Source organism: Dama dama, chromosome 33 (assembly GCF_033118175.1).
Source record: "Dama dama isolate Ldn47 chromosome 33, ASM3311817v1, whole genome shotgun sequence".
Lineage (NCBI taxonomy): Eukaryota > Metazoa > Chordata > Mammalia > Artiodactyla > Cervidae > Dama > Dama dama.
In genome coordinates this window covers 73,089,368-73,109,507 of record NC_083713.1, presented here as the reverse complement: position 1 = coordinate 73,109,507, position 20,140 = coordinate 73,089,368, and the positions used below count along the sequence as shown (strand labels likewise).

At 56.8% G+C, this 20,140-nt stretch overlaps 1 protein-coding gene across 1 annotated transcript in view; it reads right to left on the bottom strand.

The window, feature by feature from the left end:
- Positions 1 to 20,140, bottom strand: part of GLI2 (GLI family zinc finger 2) — a 260,200-nt gene that overhangs the window by 14,402 nt on the left and 225,658 nt on the right. Inside the window, exons 6-9 of the mRNA XM_061135214.1 lie at positions 8,363 to 8,564; positions 6,554 to 6,767; positions 4,799 to 4,921; positions 1,627 to 1,761 (exon numbers count right to left, since the gene is read on the bottom strand). Coding sequence (XP_060991197.1) covers positions 1,627 to 1,761; positions 4,799 to 4,921; positions 6,554 to 6,767; positions 8,363 to 8,564 — 674 coding nt within the window. The remainder of the gene's footprint in view (positions 1 to 1,626; positions 1,762 to 4,798; positions 4,922 to 6,553; positions 6,768 to 8,362; positions 8,565 to 20,140) is intronic.

Genomic DNA, 20,140 nt, shown 5'->3' with positions numbered 1-20,140 from the left:
GTAAAGAGTCTGCCTGAAATGTGGGTGACCTGGGTTCGATCCCTGGGTTGGGAAGATCCCTCGGAGAAGGGAATGGCTTCCCACTCCAGTACTCTGACCTGGAGAATTCCATGGACTGTATAGTCCACTGGGTCGCAAAAAGTCGGATGTGACTGAGCGACTTTCACTTTCACTCCACCCCTCTGCTTGGACCCTCTCCCACCTCAGATCTTCTCTTTCTCCTCTCTTCATCTTATCGGCTTAAAGCTCACAGCTCCCATGCCCAGGCTCCACCTTAAGACTTGTTTAACCCAAAGAGGTGGCACAGGTTGAAAAGTTATCTTCGAGTCCCTGAGGGATTAGATAAGACCCTGCTTTAAAGGTTCAACATCAGCAGCAATGGATTGCTAAGTAACTCCAGTCCCCTGGCTGAGAATCTGGGGAGAAAAACCCCAAGGCAAAAGAAACCTAGAGTCTTTGAGTGCAAGCTCATGACAAAAGTAAGCAGGGGGAGTGGGTAGTGTCTTAAATGTTGGTTTCACAGACCTGGGGAGGAGGTAACTCATGTGGGATGGCCTGTAGGTGTGACCACTGTGTGTGTGTGTGTGTGTATGTGTGTTTGTGTGTATTTACCCAGCCGTTGAGCTGTCAGCTTGGTGTAGGTTCATCTTTATAGACACTCACTCACTAAAGTGTGTGTGTGTTGGGACTGGGGGAGACTTATTCTTGACTTGAAGTTCTTTTCTAGATGCAGAGGAGGAGAACACTTGGCTGGTGTGGGCAACAGGGATGAAGAGCTAGGAGAGACCTTCTGTGTTTGGAGGGTTGCTCTCTGCTAAGTGTTTATGCAGGTATCATAGTCAGCCTTCAGCCCTCTGGAGGGTGGGTTCCACCTCTACTTACAGGAGGGAAAACCTGAGGCTCCCAGAGGTGCAGTCACTTGTTCAGAACAGCCTGGCTAGCTGTGGTGGGGTCAGGTAGGAGGCCAGGCACCTCCTGCCTTAAGCCCCTGTCCCTGCTTTTTCCACTGCACAAGTTAGCCCGCAGTGGCTGCTGCTGTAGGGAGCTTCGAGGCAGACCCTGAAGAGCACACCCAGTTCTCATGATCTTCTCTGGTCTCCTGATCTGTCAGTACTAGGCATTTTTAAGCAGCTCAGTCCATGTATGGGCGTTATCATTCAACTGCACCCAAGGACACTGAGAATCTGCATGGTCTCCAAGAGGAAATGACCAATTCCTTCCTCCATGGGAGAAACTTCTTTCCGATTTCAGTGTTAGGTTTGTTATTATCTTGTGGGCACTGGCTGACTTAACCAATCCTCTTTCCCTCTTTGCACTGCCTGCCAGGAAGCTTAAAAACAAATGAGATGTGTATGTGACCTCTAGCTCAGAATACTTGGTTTTTAATACTAACTTTATTCTGGGCTTTATTTTATTGCTCCTTTTCCTTCTAACTTTCTCCTATTTTTTTCATCTCTTGTACTACATATGTACTTGTAAGCCCCATTTCAGACATAAGTAAGGCTCTGGTAAGTAATCATGCCTCCCACTTGCCCAGGAGGTGGTCCAGGCACCTCTGGGAGCCCGTTCTCGCTACAGAGGACCTGGAGGCCCCGTGAGGCCAGGCGCAGGCGCTCAGGGGCTTACGTGCACGAGCTGCTCCTGGGTGTCATACTCCTTGGCGCAGTCCTCCCAGTGGCAATTGGTCTCATAGATGACCACCTCAGCCTCCTGCTTACAGTCGTCTCGCTCCAGGTCCTCCTTGAGGTCAGCCAGCTGCTCCTGGGGGAGTGGGGCAGAGCATACCCACGTGAGCCTTGGGCAGCCATCTGGTCACTGTCAGCCCCGTGAAGGCTGTGCCAAGGACCCATGGGCTGGTCTAGGTGGAGCCACACATGCGCTCACATACACTCACATGCCTGCACACACAAGCACACACATATGCTGGCTTGTCATCACGCAGGTGTCCCATCACATCCTGGGTCCAGTGGACACAGCTACGAGAACAGGAGACAGTGACTTTTGCTTGTCAGATGTGGTCTCCTCCAGGGAGAGCCGGTGTGGGCCCCACAGGCTGGGATGGGGCATTTGTGTTCACAGCATGTAAATGAACAGGGTTGGCTCTTGTTTGGAGGCAAAAAGAAACTCCACACACATTGGCCTGGCCTTATCCTTGTACTGTCCCCTCCTCCCAGGGTCATCCATGGCAACCAGAGTACTCTCCCAGCATCGGCTTCCCTGCAACAGGCCTAAAATGTGGGTGTTTGTATGCTGCAGCCACAGTCAGGCACCCTAACATTCAAGCGGAGGCTGACCGTTCCCTCCAGAACACAGTGCCTAGGTCTGGGTTCATGTTTCTGGCCACGCTGGAGCCCACATGTGCCCATTTCAGGGGGAAGGAAAGGCCCCTAAGGTGCGCCTTCCACAATTACAGGCACCAAAATGCGTTTCAAAGAGGACAAAGCCTTTTCCTGCCAAAGCAGCCACAGGCTGAGAGTAAACCCCGCAGGGCCGCCCCCGTCCCAGCTGATGCTAACAGAGCTCATGGCGGGGGTGGGGGGCAGCCTCAAAGCCGGGAGCCCGGCACAATCTGAGTGGTTCCAGGAGAGGGCCTGGGGAAAGGCCCAGACAGCCAGGTTGGGAGGCAGGCCTGGCGAGGCCCCCCAGAGCAGGCCGAGGCCTCCCCAGGAACCCCTGGCCTGCAGCCAGGTTGGGAGGCAGGCCTGGCGAGGCCCCCCAGAGCAGGCCGAGGCCTCCCCAGGACCCCCAGGCCTACGGGGCAGGCTCATGGCAAAGCCAGGCAAAGGGGCAGATGTTAGGGGACCTGTTTTACTTGCAAACTATTTCCAAAATGGCAGGAATGTTCTGTTTTTCAAAAGAGCCTCCAGGGAAAGCATTCATAGCTCAGGCTGAGTGCGGGGACAGATACCCTCCCCCCACAGCCAGGCACCCCAGCCCCCGCAGGCTCCAGAGATTCAATGAATCGGAGGCTGCAACCCCCACCTCAGCCTCCCTCCAAAAGCTGAGTGTGCATTTCTTGGGGCAGAAACCAGCCCCATGACCCTCCCGTGGCTGAAGCAGACTCGCATCCAAGACCAGCTTTCCAAAATGCTGCAAGGCCTCCTCCAAGAGGCGGGTTTTAGGTGTCATTTCCCAGAGCACCTTACAATCAATGTTTGCGTTCTGGAAAATGATGACATGCTGTTCAGTAAGTCCCCAGGCAGCAGCACTCAGCCCACCTTAAAAGGAGGGGCGGGAACATTCTGTCCGGAATGCCTAGCAATGGGAGGGGCCTCAGAACGCCTCTGCACTTCCAGAAAAACTGGAGATAACCTTATAACTCCTCAAGCGTCCTGATCTGCTTATTTCGGAAAAGGTGTGAAAAGGCTGCCAGGTGGACCTGAGCAGAGGACCTGAGCAGGGGCCAGGCCTCCAGATTCAGTGGGGCGGCATCCTAGCCCAGGAGTCTGAGGGCTGAAGCCGGGGAGGGACTTGTTCTGTTCTGCCAAGAGAAAGAGCCCGTCTACCTTGCAAGTGAGTCAGGGAGCAAACGAGTCAGGTCACTGAATCAGGGCCCTGAGTGACATGGTGACGGCCTCCTGGTGATAAACACCTGTCCTTTCCTGACACGAGGTGGGAGCTGAGCTGGGCAGAGGGAGGGCGCTGTGTGCCACCCCCCACCCGGCCCCCCGACGCCAGGTTGAGTGAGGAAGGGCAGCAGGCTCCCCGGGGCTGAGCGCCCTTGCCTGCACCGACCCCCGATGCCCCACAGTCCTGTCCCTGCAGCTCCAGCGCATTTATCTCCCCTGGATGCCTGCTGTCCTCATCAATTTCAACGGCCCCCGATGATGGCCGGCCGCGTGGAGACCATGCATCACGCGGAGATGCTTTGGCGTCAGTGAAGGGAGGAGAATTTGTCACCAACCCCTGTGTTTGCCTGACAATAACAGAACCTAATATTTCATAAAAATTAAGTGCCCGGAGCATGCCCGATGGCTTACAGGGTTGATAAAGGATGGTCCGGCAGATGTAGGGGAGATGGGGACCAGAGGCCCCCAGGCCACTTGGTGTCACAGCTGCTGATTCTGCAGTAATGGGTGGAGGTACCGTGAGAGGCGGCCCTGGGGCTCAGTCCGCACGCTGACCCGCCCAGGAGCTGGGGCTGCATGCCTGCCAGCCTGGTGTTGGAGCAAGTGGCAGGATCTCCAGGGACCTCAGAGGCCCACTGTGGGCCTCAGGTGGCTCTGTTCCTCTCCTTCCCACCAGGACCTGTCCCCTCTCCCCTCCTGCACCCTGGAACACTCACTCCCTCAGCTCGGCACTGAGTCCTTAGAAAGCCTTATCTCCCAGCTACTGCCCACCAGGCCCTGTGCAAACCCGGGGGCCCACAGCCAAACCAGGCACTGTCCCTAAAGCGCCACCTCTCCAAAGCTGACCATGCGGTGCAGGAGACAAAGTGACCCAGCAGCTGGCAGGGCGGGGCAGGGTGGGGGGAGCCTCTGGGCGGATGTGACTCCTCCTGTCCAGGAGATAAGGTGGGGGACAGATCTCCAGGGAGAGGGAGTGAGGGCGGGCCTGAGCCGTCTAGGCTCAGTTTTACCTGGGGCTTGTGCTGCAGACCCAGCATCCCTGCCTCATGAGCACATGGGGAGCAGGGAGCAGGGACACAGCTCCAGTGCTCCTTGAACTCGCAGTGTGCCTTCATGAGCCATTCATTTACTCATTCATTCATGCAAGCCGTCCATCACCCATTCCCAAGAGAGTCACAGCCCCTGAGGGATGAGGCCGGGCCCCGGCCGGAGGACGGCTGACAGGTTACCTGTGTTAGGGTCAGTGGGGAGGCTGGCCGCAGGCCGTCAGCCTCAGTTTTCACCTTGCTGCGCTTGTGAATGATGATGGGGTTGACGGTGCTGCTCACGGCCGACTCACTGCTCTGCTTGTTCTGAAAGAAGGGAGCACAGAGGGACCCATCGCACGCGGGCAGGACCTCCCAAGTTTTCCTGGGGTTTTACCTCTGGGACCTTCTGCACATAGACGATCTATGTCAACATTTATGACTGCAGTTTCAGAAACACTCCCTCCCCCAACCCCAGCTCGGTTCTCAGGCCAGGGGTATGGCCAGGAGAGCCCAGAACTTGGCCCATCAGTGCCCTCCTCCCCACTATGTAGCCCCCACCCCACAGAGATGGAGCAGGAGACCCTCTCTTTGAGAAATGCTGGGGACCCCCACTCCTGACTCAGTGGCCTCAACTTCTCAGCCCTCCGAGTCAGGGGCAACTCTGGGTTTGAGGACGATAGGGCCTGGCCACTCGGGGAGCAGGACAGAAGAGTGTGGTCCCTTGGGACAGGCAGGTTAGAGCTACAGTGTCAGCTATTCAATTGCTCAGTTGTGTCTGACTCTTTGCGACCCCATGGACTGCAGCACGCCAGGCCTCCCTGTCTTATACCATCTCCTGGATTTTGCTCAAACTCATGTCCACTGAGTCGGTGATGCCATCCAGCCATCTCATCCTCTGTCGTCCCCTTCTCCCCCTGCCCTCAATCCCTCCCAGCATCAGGGTCTTCCAGTAAGTCAGTTCTTCACATCAGGTGGCCAAAGTATTGAAGTTTCAGCTTCAGCATCAGTCCTTTCAATGAATATTCAGGGTTGATTTGCTTTAGGATTTATTGGTTTAATCTTCTGGCTGTCCAAGGGACTCTCAAGAGTCTTCTCCAGCACCACAGTTCAAGTGTCAGGGGATGTGACAAAAGCCGACAGCCACCATCTGGGGGAGGTGCTGGGTGGCTGGCTGGAGGCCTGGGGAGAACTTTCTTGAAAAGAGCTGCTCCTAAACTGGCCTGTGCTTCACTCACAAACTGTCACCATGGGTGCTAACCAGGATGCAGGTGGACCCAGGTACAGTGACTTAATATAGGTGGCAGGCCCTACCCTGCAGGGGCGTCAGCTCAGGCTGAAAGAGCTTTCGGGCAAATCAGGGTTCAAAACGCTATCTGATTCCGAGGCCTGTGACCTTCTCACTGTCTGATACCGTCTCTGTGACACCAGTTACATTTCCTCATCTGCAAAACAGGGCCTCGTTCATTCATCAAATGCTCATGGCACTGCGTGTGTGCCAGGTACTGTGTGAGTGGGCCCAGGCCTGTCCATGGACCATTGGGAAAGTCAAAAAGTTTAGAGCTGCCACGCTCTAAAACTAAGCTGCACAGTATGAGCCACGACTCCATCTGTTTCATCCATGTCACGTGCTATGTATGAAGTCCCTGTATGACACCTGACTCTGAATCCTAGAGTTTCTCCATTTGTTCATTAGTCTTATTAGACAGGTGGCCAGGAAACTGAGGCTGGGCACTTGTCCACAGGGAGTGGGGGCAGTGTGAAGCCCCAGGCTGCGTCCCCCGACCGGGCATCCAGCCCAAGCCCCATTTGACCACGTGGTCTCTGCCCAGAGGTATCCTGCCGGCCAGACCTGTGCCCAGAGTCCTTTGACAAGTTCTTGGCATGAGATGGCCACGATTGGCCTTCCCTGGGTTCACAGGAGTAGCTGGTGGCCCCCTGCTCCCTGCACCCACCTACCTGATTGGCATCACTCAGACAGTTGCTGCTGCTACTGAGCTGGGGGGGTGTGGCATTGACGGAGGTGAAGGCCACTGGCTGCTGGGCCAGGAAGGTGGGCGAGGGCTGGATCAGGGGTGGCGTGTGTCCGAAGGCCGAGCCCAGGCCCCTCGGCTGGCTCAGGATCTGCTGGTAGGCCACGGGGTTGATGGGGTGGGGGAAGGTGAAGGCTGGGCTGCAGAGAAGGGCAGACAAAGTGAAGAAGTGGGGGTGGGGTGGGGTGGGGTGGGGGGCAGGGTTCTGTGAGGCTCACGCGTCCAGGGCAGGCAAGACCCTGCCCAGAGCTCAGGATGGTCGAGTTGTTGACTGCTCCCCATCACTGTGACTCTACCTCGCTCAAGCACCAGCTGTGGCTCCCCACTGCCTGTGGTCTCAGGATGCAGCCTTCTGCCCTGGCAAGTCACTCCCCACATCCTGGCCCTTCGCTGCTCTGATGCCTGAGAGGCACCCCTGTATCCCTGATGCTCCTGGACAACTTGAGCCCATTTTGGCCTCTGAAGTCCATTCTAATGGCCCCTCGTCCAGGAAGTGCATGCCGAGCCCTCACATCCTCCTCTTTTCTTGAACTCCTACTGCACTTCTGAGCTCTACCAGGCCACCTGCCTATGAACCAACCACTCTTTCCAGAACAGGATCTATCAAGGGAGAAACGGTACCCTCGGAGGCTAAGTCACAGAAGATGCTGCTGCTTCCTCCTTGCTCTCTGTGGGATCACTTCCCCTGGGGGCTGGAGGAAGGGGAGCTGGCTGCCATGCTGCGAGTATGCGCAAGCAGCATGTGGGAGGGGGGCTCCTGTGAAGAGGAACTCAAGCTTGAGTCAACAGCCCCAAGGGCGAGCCATCCTGGAAACAGACGCCCAGACGCAGGTGAGTGTCACTGGCCGACATCTTGACTGCAACCTCCTGAGACCTGAGGCTAAGCCAGCCTCAAACTCCTAAAGTGCAAGATGGTAAATGTTTATTGTTGTTTGAAACTGCTACCAAACTGTTTCTTGGTTTCTGTTTGTTCTGTCATGCACCAAAAGATAACAGATGCATTGTTATCCTGCCTCGTCCTGGTTCTTGGGCCGAGCCCTCCTGACATTCCTATCTGCCCTCTGCCCTCTTTCTGGAGGGCCATGGGAAGGACGTGGGCTTCAGTCAGGTTGGCTCGGGTCTGAGTTCTCTGAACAGCCGAGGGCTGCCCAGAGGGGACAGGGTAGGCAGTGTTGAGGAGGTCTGGGTGTGCCATGCTGTGACCCAGGAGGGGGGCTTCTGCCAGCCCAGACACGTGAGGGCCAAGTCAGTATCTAACTTCCAGTAGCCCCAGTGCTGGTTGGTGACACCCACTGAAGGAAAGTTGCCTTTGACTTTGTGATGGAAGCTTCCACAACAGGCTCGGTAAGGGTAACTAATCACATCAGAAATTGTTTGGTGGGTGAAAAACAGGCTCATCAAGATGTACCCAAATGTTGGCACATTTCAACATCTGCCCTACTGGTTTTGAATTCATGGATTAGTCGCGAGTCGGCTGACTTACAAATACAGCAAGTCCTATAAACAATAAGATGCTACTGGATAGCACAGGGAACTGTATTCAATATCTGGGATAAAACATCATGGAAAAGAATGTGGGAAAGAATATGTGTTTAACTGAATCATTTTGCTGTAGAGCAGAAACACAGCACTGTAAATCAACTACACTTTAACAAATTGAAAAGCGATCCAAGTCGCGTCTTTCTCCTGGGATGGCCTGTGCAGACCCTCCCGCCTGGGCCCCTGCCCGGCTCACCTGAGGGCGCCGGCTGACAGGTGTCCGTAGGAGCCGCTGGCGGCCGAGCTGCTGCGGGAGTTGTTGATGTAGGCCACCAGCGAGTTGGGCGAGGTCCGGATCATGCGCTGGAGGTCGAGGCTGGCGTCTGAGAGCGGGGAGATGGACAGCGCCCGCTTGCGGCTCAGGCGGGGCGTCACCCGGGGGCTGGAGAAACGCGATACTGTGGAGCATCCAAGCCAAGCCGCATCAGCATGACGGCGCGCGCCGGGGGCTGGGACAGGGGGACGGGGCGGGGGGGACGTGATGCTGTGGAGCATCCAAGCCGAGCCGCATCAGCATGACGGCGCGCGCCGGGGGCTGGGACAGGGGGACAGGGGGACGGGGCTGGGACAGGGGGACGGGGCGGGGGGGACGCGATGCTGTGGAGCATCCAAGCCGAGCCGCATCAGCATGATGGCGCGCGCCGGGGGCTGGGACAGGGGGACAGGGGGACGGGGCTGGGACAGGGGGACGGGGCGGGGGGGACGCGATGCTGTGGAGCATCCAAGCCGAGCCGCATCAGCATGATGGCGCGCGCCGGGGGCTGGGACAGGGGGACAGGGGGACGGGGCTGGGACAGGGGGACGGGGCGGGGGGGGGCGCGATGCTGTGGAGCATCCAAGCCGAGCCGCATCAGCATGACGGCGCGCGCCGGGGGCTGGGACAGGGGGACAGGGGGACGGGGCTGGGACAGGGGGACGGGTCCGACGGGCACTGCAGCGCTGCCCCTGTCCAGCTGGGGGCGCTGGGGCACGGGCCTCCCAATCTGCTCACGGGCAGGTCGGACCTGTCCGCACCTGTGGGCCGAGCAGCTGTGTCCGAGCCTCCCCTGTTAGACACGCAGAGGCCGGGACTGCGTGCGGCAGTGCTTACAGGCACGACAGCCAGGTACAGACCGGAGGTGAGCTGCCTGGGGCCTCTCCTCAAGGGAGCCCGCCTGCGGAGCCAGCATCAGGCCAAGAGGCAGGGCCCAGCAGCCACTCTGCCGCTTCCCGACCCTCCCCGGGGGCGGGCAGGCACCTTTCTGGCTTCCCACAGTCGCCTTAGAGCTGCCTGTTTTGCGCATTTGTCTACTACATAAACGGAAGTATCTTCTCCTCCAGCGTCCTTCATCCAGCATGACCAGCTGTATGATAACACAGGCGCGCACCCGCCTACACGCTATCTGACTGCCCGTGAGCGCTCTCTCCCTCCCGCACATACACACGCAGCTGTGGGGCGCGGGGAGGACCTGCCCCCAGCAGTGCTCCCTGTTCCCGCAGGCTCCTGCTCCCAGCCTCTCCCCGGCCGTTCAGGGTTCTGTCCTCCCCTCTGGACACACAGAGGCCGAGAAATGACAATCACTGGACAACGACCCACCTGCCAAGGTTTCCAACTTCTCCAGACCCTCCCCGGGCCCCCTCCCTCTCTGGAAAGGGTGGGCTCCACGGCTGTGCTGAAGAGTGGATCGGGTGATGGGTGAGGCGCGCCTGGCACACAGGCATGCTGGGGCCCCTGCCCACCCCCTTCCCTCCAGTGGCTTTCAGCCTCACTGGGGCTGGAGGGGTTGCCTGTGAACAAGTGCGGCGGCTGCTGGAACCCAGCCTCTGACGCACATGGCCCGGCCCGGCCCATGCCCACGCCCGGGCCTGCTCAGGCCAGGAGGTCCTGCTCCAGGGAGACACAGGCCCTCCTGGCCGCAGGGTCAGCGTATCAGCGTGCCACACCACCAGCGCTGCAGGAGCACCGGAGGCAGGGGAGAACCCCGAGACCCTCTGAACGCCCACCCCCAGGACCAGCTGGCCCCCGAGAAAGCCCACAGCCACCAAGTGAAGAAGCCTCCGCTGAGCCCTGCCCAACTGCCTCCCGCCCTGGGGGCGACCACGCCTGGCTACCCCCCCAACCCCTGTCCTTGGCGGGCAAATCTGTGAAATCCCTTTACTGCTGGGTCCCGAGGAGAAACACCTCTCTGAGGCTGTGGAGAGGGTAGAGGTGGCCACAGAATCCTCCGGCTGCAAGGGGATCCTGGGATTTTCTTTCCTAACTGTCTCCCTTACGGATGAAGGAAGGATGCTGGGCCCAAGACCAACAGCTTGGGGTGGGGTGAGGGCTGGTACCCTGAGTGTATGTCTGTACAAGTCAGCTGCATGGCTTGGGGCAAACTGTTAAGCTCTGCAAGACTGGAATGTTCCTCCATGTCCTCAGTATAAAATGGGACCCCTTTCAGCACTGGGGTCACCAGGCTGCAATGGGATGACAGATGCTGAGATGGCCTGGGCACTCTGAAATACCCCCCAGTTGCAGCATGCATGTAATTGTAGACTTTGTTTTCAACCAGAAGGATGAAGCACTTATAGGATATCTTTGTTTTTGTCTGTGCATTCTGTTGGGTTCTGAGAACTGGGGCTTGTATATCTTTTAGGAAGCATGGCTATGGAGGGTACACAGAAGGTGCTCCATAGATGCTGTGGGGGACATGGTCGCACAGAGGGGCCCGGGAGCATGGCTGGCACCCAGGCCAGCCGGTGACACACTCAGACCATGTCACCATCTTTCTCTTGTGGTGGGAAGGATCCCAGGAACACAAGGTCAGCCTGACGGAGCCTGGGCTGTGCTGCACCCATCTGAACAATCACTCTGGATCAAGAACAGACACATCCTGGCCCGTCAGCAACTAGAGACAGCGTGTATCCCTTTGGTGTGGTGTTTGGATAAATGCCTGCTTCTGGATTTTGGTGTGACGTACAACCCAGCGATGGACACTACTTAGGACATTCAGACCCACTGTTGCAATTAACAGTTACCACTGTCCCCCTGGCTTCCCCAGTGGCTCAGACGGTAAAGCGTCTGTCTGCAATGCAGGAAATCTGGGTTCAATCCCTGGGTTGGGAAGATCCCCTGGAGAAGGAAATGGCAGCCCACTCCAGTACTCTTGCCTAGAAAACCCCATGGACAAAGAAGCCTGGTAGGCTACAGTCCATAGGGTCACAAAGAGTCGGACCCGGCTGAGCGACTTTACTTTCACTGTCTCCCAAGAGTGTCCCCCGGGAGTCGGTGATGGACAGGGAAGGGCTGCAGTCCATGGGGTGGCAAAGAGTCAGACACAACTGAGTGACTGAAGTGAACTGTCCCCCAAGATGCAAACCCAGCTGTGCAAATAAGAAACTGAGGTCTGGGGAAGTCAGAGACTTGCTCAAGGGCAGGATTCGGACCCAGGTCCAGAGGAGCCCTGATGTGTGGCTATTCTGGGTCCTCAGTGTCCACCTTCAGAGAGGTGGGCAGGGGCGAGGCCAGCAAGATCTCACCACAAACTGCTTTCCATTCCCCACTTTAAGCAGCTTCGACCGTGAACTTTCTGACAGCAGTTGCCCACCTGGCCTCCCGCGTCTGAAGGGCGGCCGCCCTAGTTCAGCCCACACAGCCCACCTCCTGCAGGGCTGGGCCTCGAGGGCATCCACCACCCATAGAGCAGCAGAGTTGGGGAGTGGGAGTCGGCCTGACGACCCCTCCTCATCTCCCTCACAGCCGAGTCTCCACTGAAGACCTCCACCCCTGTTTCTTGACTTCCACCGGTCCAGCCCACCATTTGCCTAAGGCATCCCAGGGCCCTTAGCTGACTGCCATCCAATCCACATTCCTCACTGTGGCCAAACCAGATCACGTGCTTGTGTCTGCGCATACCTTTCCAGAGCTCCCACTGCTGTTAGGAAAAAGGCTCAAGTCCTCACTGTGGCTTCCACAGTGGCCCTGGGGGTGCCCCCGCCTGCCTCCCTCGCCAGCCTCCTCCTGTCCCCGGCACAGGGCCTTTGCACGTACTGTTTCCTTTGCAGTGCTCTGTCCTCAGCTGGGTCATCACTTTCCCCAAGAAAACGTCACTGACCTCCTGGAGTTGGGCTGCCCTCTTCCCTGCCCCAGATGATCTCAGGGAGCCCCAGTCCCTTCCGAGGGGGTTTGTGTATGTCTGGTTGCTCCTGCTCCTCCTGCGTCCATGAATCAGGGACAAGGGCTCCCTGCTCACCATTGAATCCCGACACGGGGATCAGCTGGCTCTGTGGTTAGCTCCGTGGAGATGCTAAACACTGGGCATAGGGCAGAGGCCTGGTGTGTCGAGGGAGAACTGTTCAACATCAGTATTTACTGAGTGCCCAAGGTGTCTGTGACTTAAGCATTTTAAAGTATAAAGCAGTTTACTCTTCACAACTGTCCGATAGGGAAGGGGCTATTATGAGCCTCGTTTTACAAAGGACAAGACAAGAAGTTTGCCCAAGGTCTCACAGCCAGGGGAAGTACAGAATGATTGAGAAGCAGGACACCAGAACCACCACCGCACTGCCTCTGCCCAGGAGGTGAGGGCAGATAGCCAGGGACGGCCCTCATGGGCTCGGGGGCCCTAGGTGGAGACACACCCCCCACAGTACTGGGGGCACACAGACAGACTGACGTATAATGCTGTCCTGGGTGTATGACTTAGCTTCTCGAGCCTCTCTATGCCCATCTGTACAATGGGTGCAGAGCAGCAGGTTTGCCCTGACGACTCAGGGACAGCACCATGGACAGTGCCTCAAACCCAGTAGATCTTCCAAAATAAAACTGAATTAATATGGCTTCTTTAGGGGCAAGGAGGACTCTTTTGGTAAGCAGGGTGAGCTTAGAGCTAATAATGGAATAAAGTACAGCAAATCTAAGGAATTCCCTGGAGGGCCAGTGGTTAGGCCTCCGCGCTTCCCCTGCACGGGTTTGATCCCTGGTTGGGGAACTAAGATCCTGCATCCCTGGGCAGCCTTAAAATAAAAAAAAGACAGCAAACCTAGAGAAAAATGACTGGACCACACAAGAGGACATCCGTCCCTAAACACTCATCCGTCCATCTGGGCATCCTCTAAGCTTCTTAATTCTTATTTACTGGGTTCATTCCTTGTTCATGATCATTTTAAAGGAAAATCTAAGCAAGATGTAAAAGTGAATCTTTTGAAAGACTTCTATTACTTATGAACTGGGTGGCAAATGGGAAAAGACATGGGCGGGGTGAGATGTAATATCACACAAATTAAGAAATACACACATCTTTGTAATATGTTAAAAAAAGGATTTTGCTACTAATATTTGGATTCCCACCCTCATGAGCACCCCCAATAAGAGGAAACAGGCCAAATCTGACAGTGATATTCATCTCTGTTATTCCCACCCCTCAAGGGAAATATGTTTATTAATGTGCCTCTTCCCTTGATAAATTACTAAATAGAAAGAAAAGCCTGGCACTCATTTCCCGTGGCTTCTCCTGTGATTTATGACTGGGATTGGTGGAGTCGTCACGTCCATTCATCTGTGGATGCCCCTGTTCTGATAGCCAACAGCCACTGGGTGACCAGCCACCTGCCTGCTCTCACCTGGGCGAACGCCAGATGCTACCCACTCCTGTCATCCCCTGCATCTGGAGCACGTTTAATCCATTAGTCGTTTCTTCTGCTCATTTGTGTGTTAGTTCAAGCCCCCATCAGACCCTTGTGCAGCAGCTTGCCCAGCACAGGCCTGGACACTGTGGGGGCTGCAAGCAAGGATGCCTGGCCTCGTCTCCTGGATCTCAGAAGCCCAGTGAGAGGACACAATGGTATCTGCAGCTCCAGGCAGGATTCGACAGATACCACCTAAGCGGGGTGAGCCCAGGTAACCCTGGAGTGCTTGCAGGGTTGGGAGGGGGAGTGTGGCCTTTCCTGGGGCAGCTGGGATCAGCAGGAGATGTAAAAACAGACCCTGGGCCTAGGAAGACCCAGTTTCTGACCCTGTCTACAGGCTCTGAGCTGGGTATCTTTGGTGAGTCGCTGGACCTCTCTGGGCTGTTTCCTCACCTAGAAGATGGACCAACAGCACTAAAGGCTACTGAGCGGCACATCACACACAGCTCTGAGTGGGCCTTCTGTGGACCCAGGAACCTGTGCTGAGCACAGAAGGAGGGATGCAGCGAGCCTGGCTCCATAGGACCCAGGCAGGGCAGACACTGTCCTGGCCCAACACCCCAGGAGCCTCCTCTGTGCCATATGCTGTCTGCAGCCCGGGGCTGGGGCGCACCTTCCCTGGGGACATCTAGCCTCGGGTCAGGGGCTTCCCAGGTGGCTCTGTGGTAAAGAATCTGCCTGCCAATGCAGGAGAAGCAAGTTTAATCCCTGCATTGGGAAGATCCCCTGGAGGAAGAAACAGCAACCCATTCCAGAATTCTCGCCTGGGAAATCCCACGGACAGAGGAGCCTGGCGGGCTACAGTCCATGGGGTCACATGCAGCCTCGTGTGAGGGCTCCCGAACTCTTATCCCCACTGCTCAGGGAGCACTCCTGCATGGCCCAGCCCCTCACTCAGATCATTTCTGGATTCACTGAGGAGATGCTCTAAGGAAATCTAGCTTGAGGACCTTAACCTGCCCCACACTCGAAAGTGAAGTTGCTCAGTCGTGTCCGACTCTTGGTGACCCCATGGACTGCAGCCCCACACTTAGCTGTCCACAAACTCTCTTGGTGGGGAGTAAAAAGCACCAAGGTTTTGGAGCCAGAGGTGTGAGATTGAGAGTATTTCCTAGATCTGTGATAGAGATAAAAGAAATTTAGGGCTCTGGGCCTGAGGTTCCTCACCTGGAAAGTGACTTCCTAACACTTGCATCATGAGACTGTTTCTGCAGGTCTACCAGATGACCTGGACACAGCATTCAGCCTGAGTCTACACTCAGCACCCTGCCCCTGGTCTCCCTCCTGTTGGCAGGCTGAGCACAGACTCCCCGCCCAAATGAGGCCTCTATCAGTTCCTCCGTCACCTTCTCTGCCTCTCTGTGGTGTGATCAATGTAATTGGTTTCTGAAACCTCCCCGGACCTGCAGGCAGCATAAAGAACGGGCGTCAGAACGGAGGTGACATCCGATTCAAATTAGTGTCAATATGACGATAAAATATACAGCTCAGAGGAAATATGGGCTGTAAACAGACAACATTTCAATCGGAAACATTTCAATCTTCTCAATGTGGAGACGGTGGGAGGGGGTGGGATTGCGGCTGCTGCCAGTCTGCCGTTAAATCACCGATACTCAACAGCCTCACAGGAGAAAATTCCATCTTAAGGCCCCAGTGACTTCCCTGCTCTCTAGAGAACCACTAGGCAGAATGATAACCTTGGATTCCCTGACTGGTTATCTATTACCTTCTAAAGGCACATCACTCCACAGCTTCCGGCTATAAATCAGCCTCCTTAAAGAATGGGGCAATGGTCCTTCATCGACCACATGGAGGCTCCAGCAGGGCGGGGAGGCGGCTTCCTCAGGCGAAGCCCCTTGTCCTGCCCACAGCCTGGCCCCGTGCTCTGGAGGGCAGACAGAGAGCTCGGCTTTTCTATTCAATATGTACCCACCACCTCCAGCCTCACTGCTAAGACTGTGGCATCTCCCCCAGCCTAGGACACACACACAACCCACAGGAGATCATTTTAGGCTTGACAGATACACAGACGGGGACCTCTTCTACAGATACCAATGGCTTTCTCATTTCATAAGAAAAGAAACATCTGCTAAGCTAAGTCTGTTAAAAATATAATATTAAATAAATCACCGTGCAGATGGTACTTGGCTAAAGTAAGACTGTGGCTGGTTTGCCGCTGGGTGGACTGGGGACACTCTCTGCTGACGCGGCCCCAGGTGGCCGTCCGGACACCCGCCCCGCAGGCCTCCTCACAGTCAGGTGGGTGGGCCTGATCGCCACGCCTTAGCTCGACCCTGGATGCCTCTGGAAATTCTCCCCCCCGTAGTTCTGCCTCCTCTTGGGACATGAAGGGACGGAGCTGAGGAAGGAGGTTGGTGAGGTGGGGCAGCCTCAGGACAGGTATTCTTTGTCCTGACAAGGAGCTTCCCCAGAACAGCCCTGCTGGACAGTAGGCACCACAAGGGCAGGGCTTGGCATGCTGCACCCCCAGCACCGAGCACTGTGCCTGGCACATAGTAGGTGCTCAGTAAGTATCCTCAGGATGAACGAAGAGAGTGAGTGAGTGTGTGTGTGTGGTGCGGGTGTGGCCATGTATATGTGGTGTGTGTGGTGTGGTGTGTGTGTGGGGATGTGCCATATGGGGTACAATGTGTGTGTGTGTGTGTGTGGTGGGGATGTGGCATGTGTGGCTGCAACGTGCAGTGTGTGTGTGTGTGTGTGGTGGGGGTATGGTGTCTGTGTTTGTGTATGGTGTATGTGCGTGATGTATGTGTGTGAGGTGGGGATGTGGCACGTGTGGGTGCAGGTTGTGTGTGTGGGGGGTATGGTGTGTGTGTATGGTGTGTGTGATGTGTGTGTGTATGTGTGTGAGATGTGTGCATGTGTGGGTGCAGCGTGTGTGTATATAGTGTGTGGTGTGTGTGTGTGTAGTAGGGGTATAGTGTGTATATGGGGTGTGTGTGGTGTGTGCATGTAGTGGGGATGTGGCACGTGTGGGTGCAGGGTGTGTGTGTGTGTGGGTATGGTGTGTGTGTACGGAATGTGTGATGTGTGTGTGTATGTGTGTGGTGTGTGCATGTGTGGGTGCAGGGTATGTGTGTCTGTGTGTGTGTGTGTATGTGTGGTAGGGGTATGGTGTGTGCATACAGTGTGTGTGTGTGTGTGTGTGTGTGTGTGTGTCTGTGTAGTAGGGGTATGGTGTGTGTATATAGTGTGTGGTGTGTGTGTGTGTAGTAGGGGTATAGTGTGTGTGTATGGGGTGTGTGTGTGGTGTGTGCATGCAGTGGGGATGTAGCATGTGTGGGTGCAGGGCATGTGTATGTAGGGGCATGGTGTGTGTGTGTGGTGGGGGTATGGTGTGTGTATATAGTGTGGTGTGTGTATGTGTGTGTATATGGGGGGTGTGTGTGGTGTGTGCATGTAGTGGGGATGTAACATGTGCGGGTGCAGGGCATGTGTATGTAGGGGCATGGTGTGTATGTGGTGTATATGTGTGACGGGTATGGTGTGTGAGTATATGGGGGGTGTGTGTGGTGTGTGTGTGCACGTGTGTGTGTGTAGTAGGGGTATAGTGTGTGTGTGGTGTGTGCATGTAGTGGGGATGTAGCATGTGCGGGTGCAGGGCATGTGTATGTAGGGGCATGGTGTGTGTGTGTGGTGGGGGTATGGTGTGTGTATATAGTGTGGTGTGTGTATGTGTGTGTATATGGGGTGTGTGTGTGGTGTGTGCATGTAGTGGGGATGTAGCATGTGCGGGTGCAGGGCGTGTGTATGTAGGGGCATGGTGTGTGTGTGTGGTGGGGGTATGGTGTGTGTATATAGTGTGGTGTGTGTATGTGTGTGTATATGGGGTGTGTGTGTGGTGTGTGCATGTAGTGGGGATGTAGCATGTGCGGGTGCAGGGCGTGTGTATGTAGGGGCATGGTGTGTGTGTGTGGTGGGGGTATGGTGTGTGTGGCAGCAGATATGGCATGAGTGTGATGTGTGTGTGGGTGTGTGAAGGAGAGAGAAAAACACACATGCACAGCCTCCCCGACTCCCCACGAGCTCTCAGGGCCCCCGCACCCCCGGAGAGCTCACACGTCGCTGCCCTGTGTGCGGGTGGCTTCCTCCTGTGAACACAGGCCCGCAGAGCCCCAGGGCCCCTTGACAGAGGGTCCCCTGAGCCCCACTGCCCCGGCGCCCGGCCGGCACCCCTCCCTCTGTGAGTCTGAGCACAGAGAAACTTGACTGGAAGAACCACACACCTCCCCTGGGTGGGCAGAGCGTCCTGGGAGCATCTCTCCCCAGATCTGCGCAGCTGGGACCAGCCAGAGGCACTGGAGCTGCTGGGCTTTCCTGGCTCCCACGGGTCACAGGGGTGGGGGCCAGGGCGTCCCCAGAGGCAGGTCTGGGCTCCACCAGGCACAGGCCTGGACCGTGATCACCTGAGTCTCTCAGGGGCCACAAGAGCAACACATCCTCATAGACATGGGAACTGTACAGAAACACCTAAACTTGGAAAAGTGGAAGCGAAGTTCTGGTTGAAACTGGTTTGAAAAAAACGATGTAGGTAACAACAAATACAGGAAATCATAGCACACATCACGCTGATTCCCTTGGATCCTAACTGAGGGGAAGTAGGGCAAAGAAACAGTCTGCTGCTGAAATCCACCAGGACTCAGGAAAATCACCTGCCACGAGCCAGGGTCTGTTCAGGCCGAGGCTGGAGGTGGTGAGGCTCCCCTCCGCGCCCTGAAGCCCATCACACCCTCAAGACGGCGGCAGAGGCAGGGCAGCAGTGGGGGTCTCGGGGCAGCTCCCATGCCCACCGCTGAGCTCGCCCGACCCCTGGGCTCAGATGCTCAGCCGCACTCGCTGTCAAGCACTCAGCGCCCCAGAACCAAGTGGCCATGTCCCCTTCCAGGCTCCTGCAGGCGGACAGCTGCTGGCCTCAGCACAGCTTCTTCCCGACTAAGTGGCATCTTTCTACCCCAGGTTCTTTTGTGGCCGACGCTCCCTCCTCCCTCCCTCCACAAATGCGAGATCCCTGCTCCTTGGCAGCCATGCTCCGGACCTGCCGGGTGTGTGAAGATAGAAGTACCAGCCAGTTACAGCTGGTGCACCCGGGGCGGAGGGGTCCTGCAGGTGGCAGAGGGAGGTGCAGAACCCAAGCGGAGCTGATGTGGGTGGTGTCTCAGGAGAAGTGCCAGCTGACCTGAGCCCTGGGACCCCTGTGGGACGGAGCCAGGTCCAGCCTGCGGGGGCAGGCACAGAGGCAGAGGAGACAGGCTGGAGGGAAGGCTGCTCAGGCCGCATTGTAAAGTCTGGGCTTGACCCTGGGGGTGACGGGAGCAGGGAGGGGACACCTGATCCAGGGAGGCGGGGATCAGGTGGAGGGAGCCTGAGTGGAGAGGCTGTGCTGGGAGCTGGCACAGACTAGGTGCCTGGGGAGCTGACACGACAGACTTGGGCTGCATGGGGTGGTCTGGTGGGGTGACCAGCAGAGGGGGGCCTGGATCCCCAGTGTGCGGCCTGGGCAAGTGAGCTCATGTTACAGCAGGGATGGGAATGCCAGCCCCGGAAGGGGGCTGAGTGCAGTCACATAGGGAGTGTGTGTGAAGCCAGGGAACACAGGCAGACCTCACTCAGACGTGCATGCCCGCACGCATGCATGCAGCAGGCGCTCACATATGCTGGCTCGGCTTCTTCTCCTGCCCTCTGGGGACACCTGCCTGACCACACCCCTTGGCCACGGCTTCTCCGAGTCTGCGCACCACGCACCCCGAGCCCTTGGAACGCAGACATCGCTTGGGGAAACTTATGTTCGGGCAACAGCAGCAACATTTACGCCCTGTGTTGTTGCTGTCATCTGGCATCTTGATGACAAGGGCCATGATCTCCTGGGAGCTGGCCCGCTCCCCGTGGGGACACCTGTGGGGCTGTTAAGGAGAGCAGAGGGAAAATCACACAGGTACGTGTGCTCAGGGGGCCAACAGGTGTCACTTCACCTGTTGCTTCATCCAGGAGAAGCTCACATCCTGCATGAAGCACCATGCTGGGGAAGGCACGGGGTGAGGCGGACCCAGGGATCAGGTGCCGGTGGCGCTGCTCGGCCGAGCTGTGGGTGCCCTTCAGGGCAGGCCGAGGGCGTCACAGGACAATGCCCACAGAGCCGGCGTTGGGAGGACTGCCATGCTCCTCCCTCGAGCACTCCTGTGGGGAGAGTGGCAGGGGGCCTGGGGGCTCGGTGACCACACGAGGTGGCTCCTGTAAGTGTGAGATGTAACAGGGATGGTGAGACAGGCTGGGACCCTTTGCTGCAGTTCTTGCACCTGGACAAATG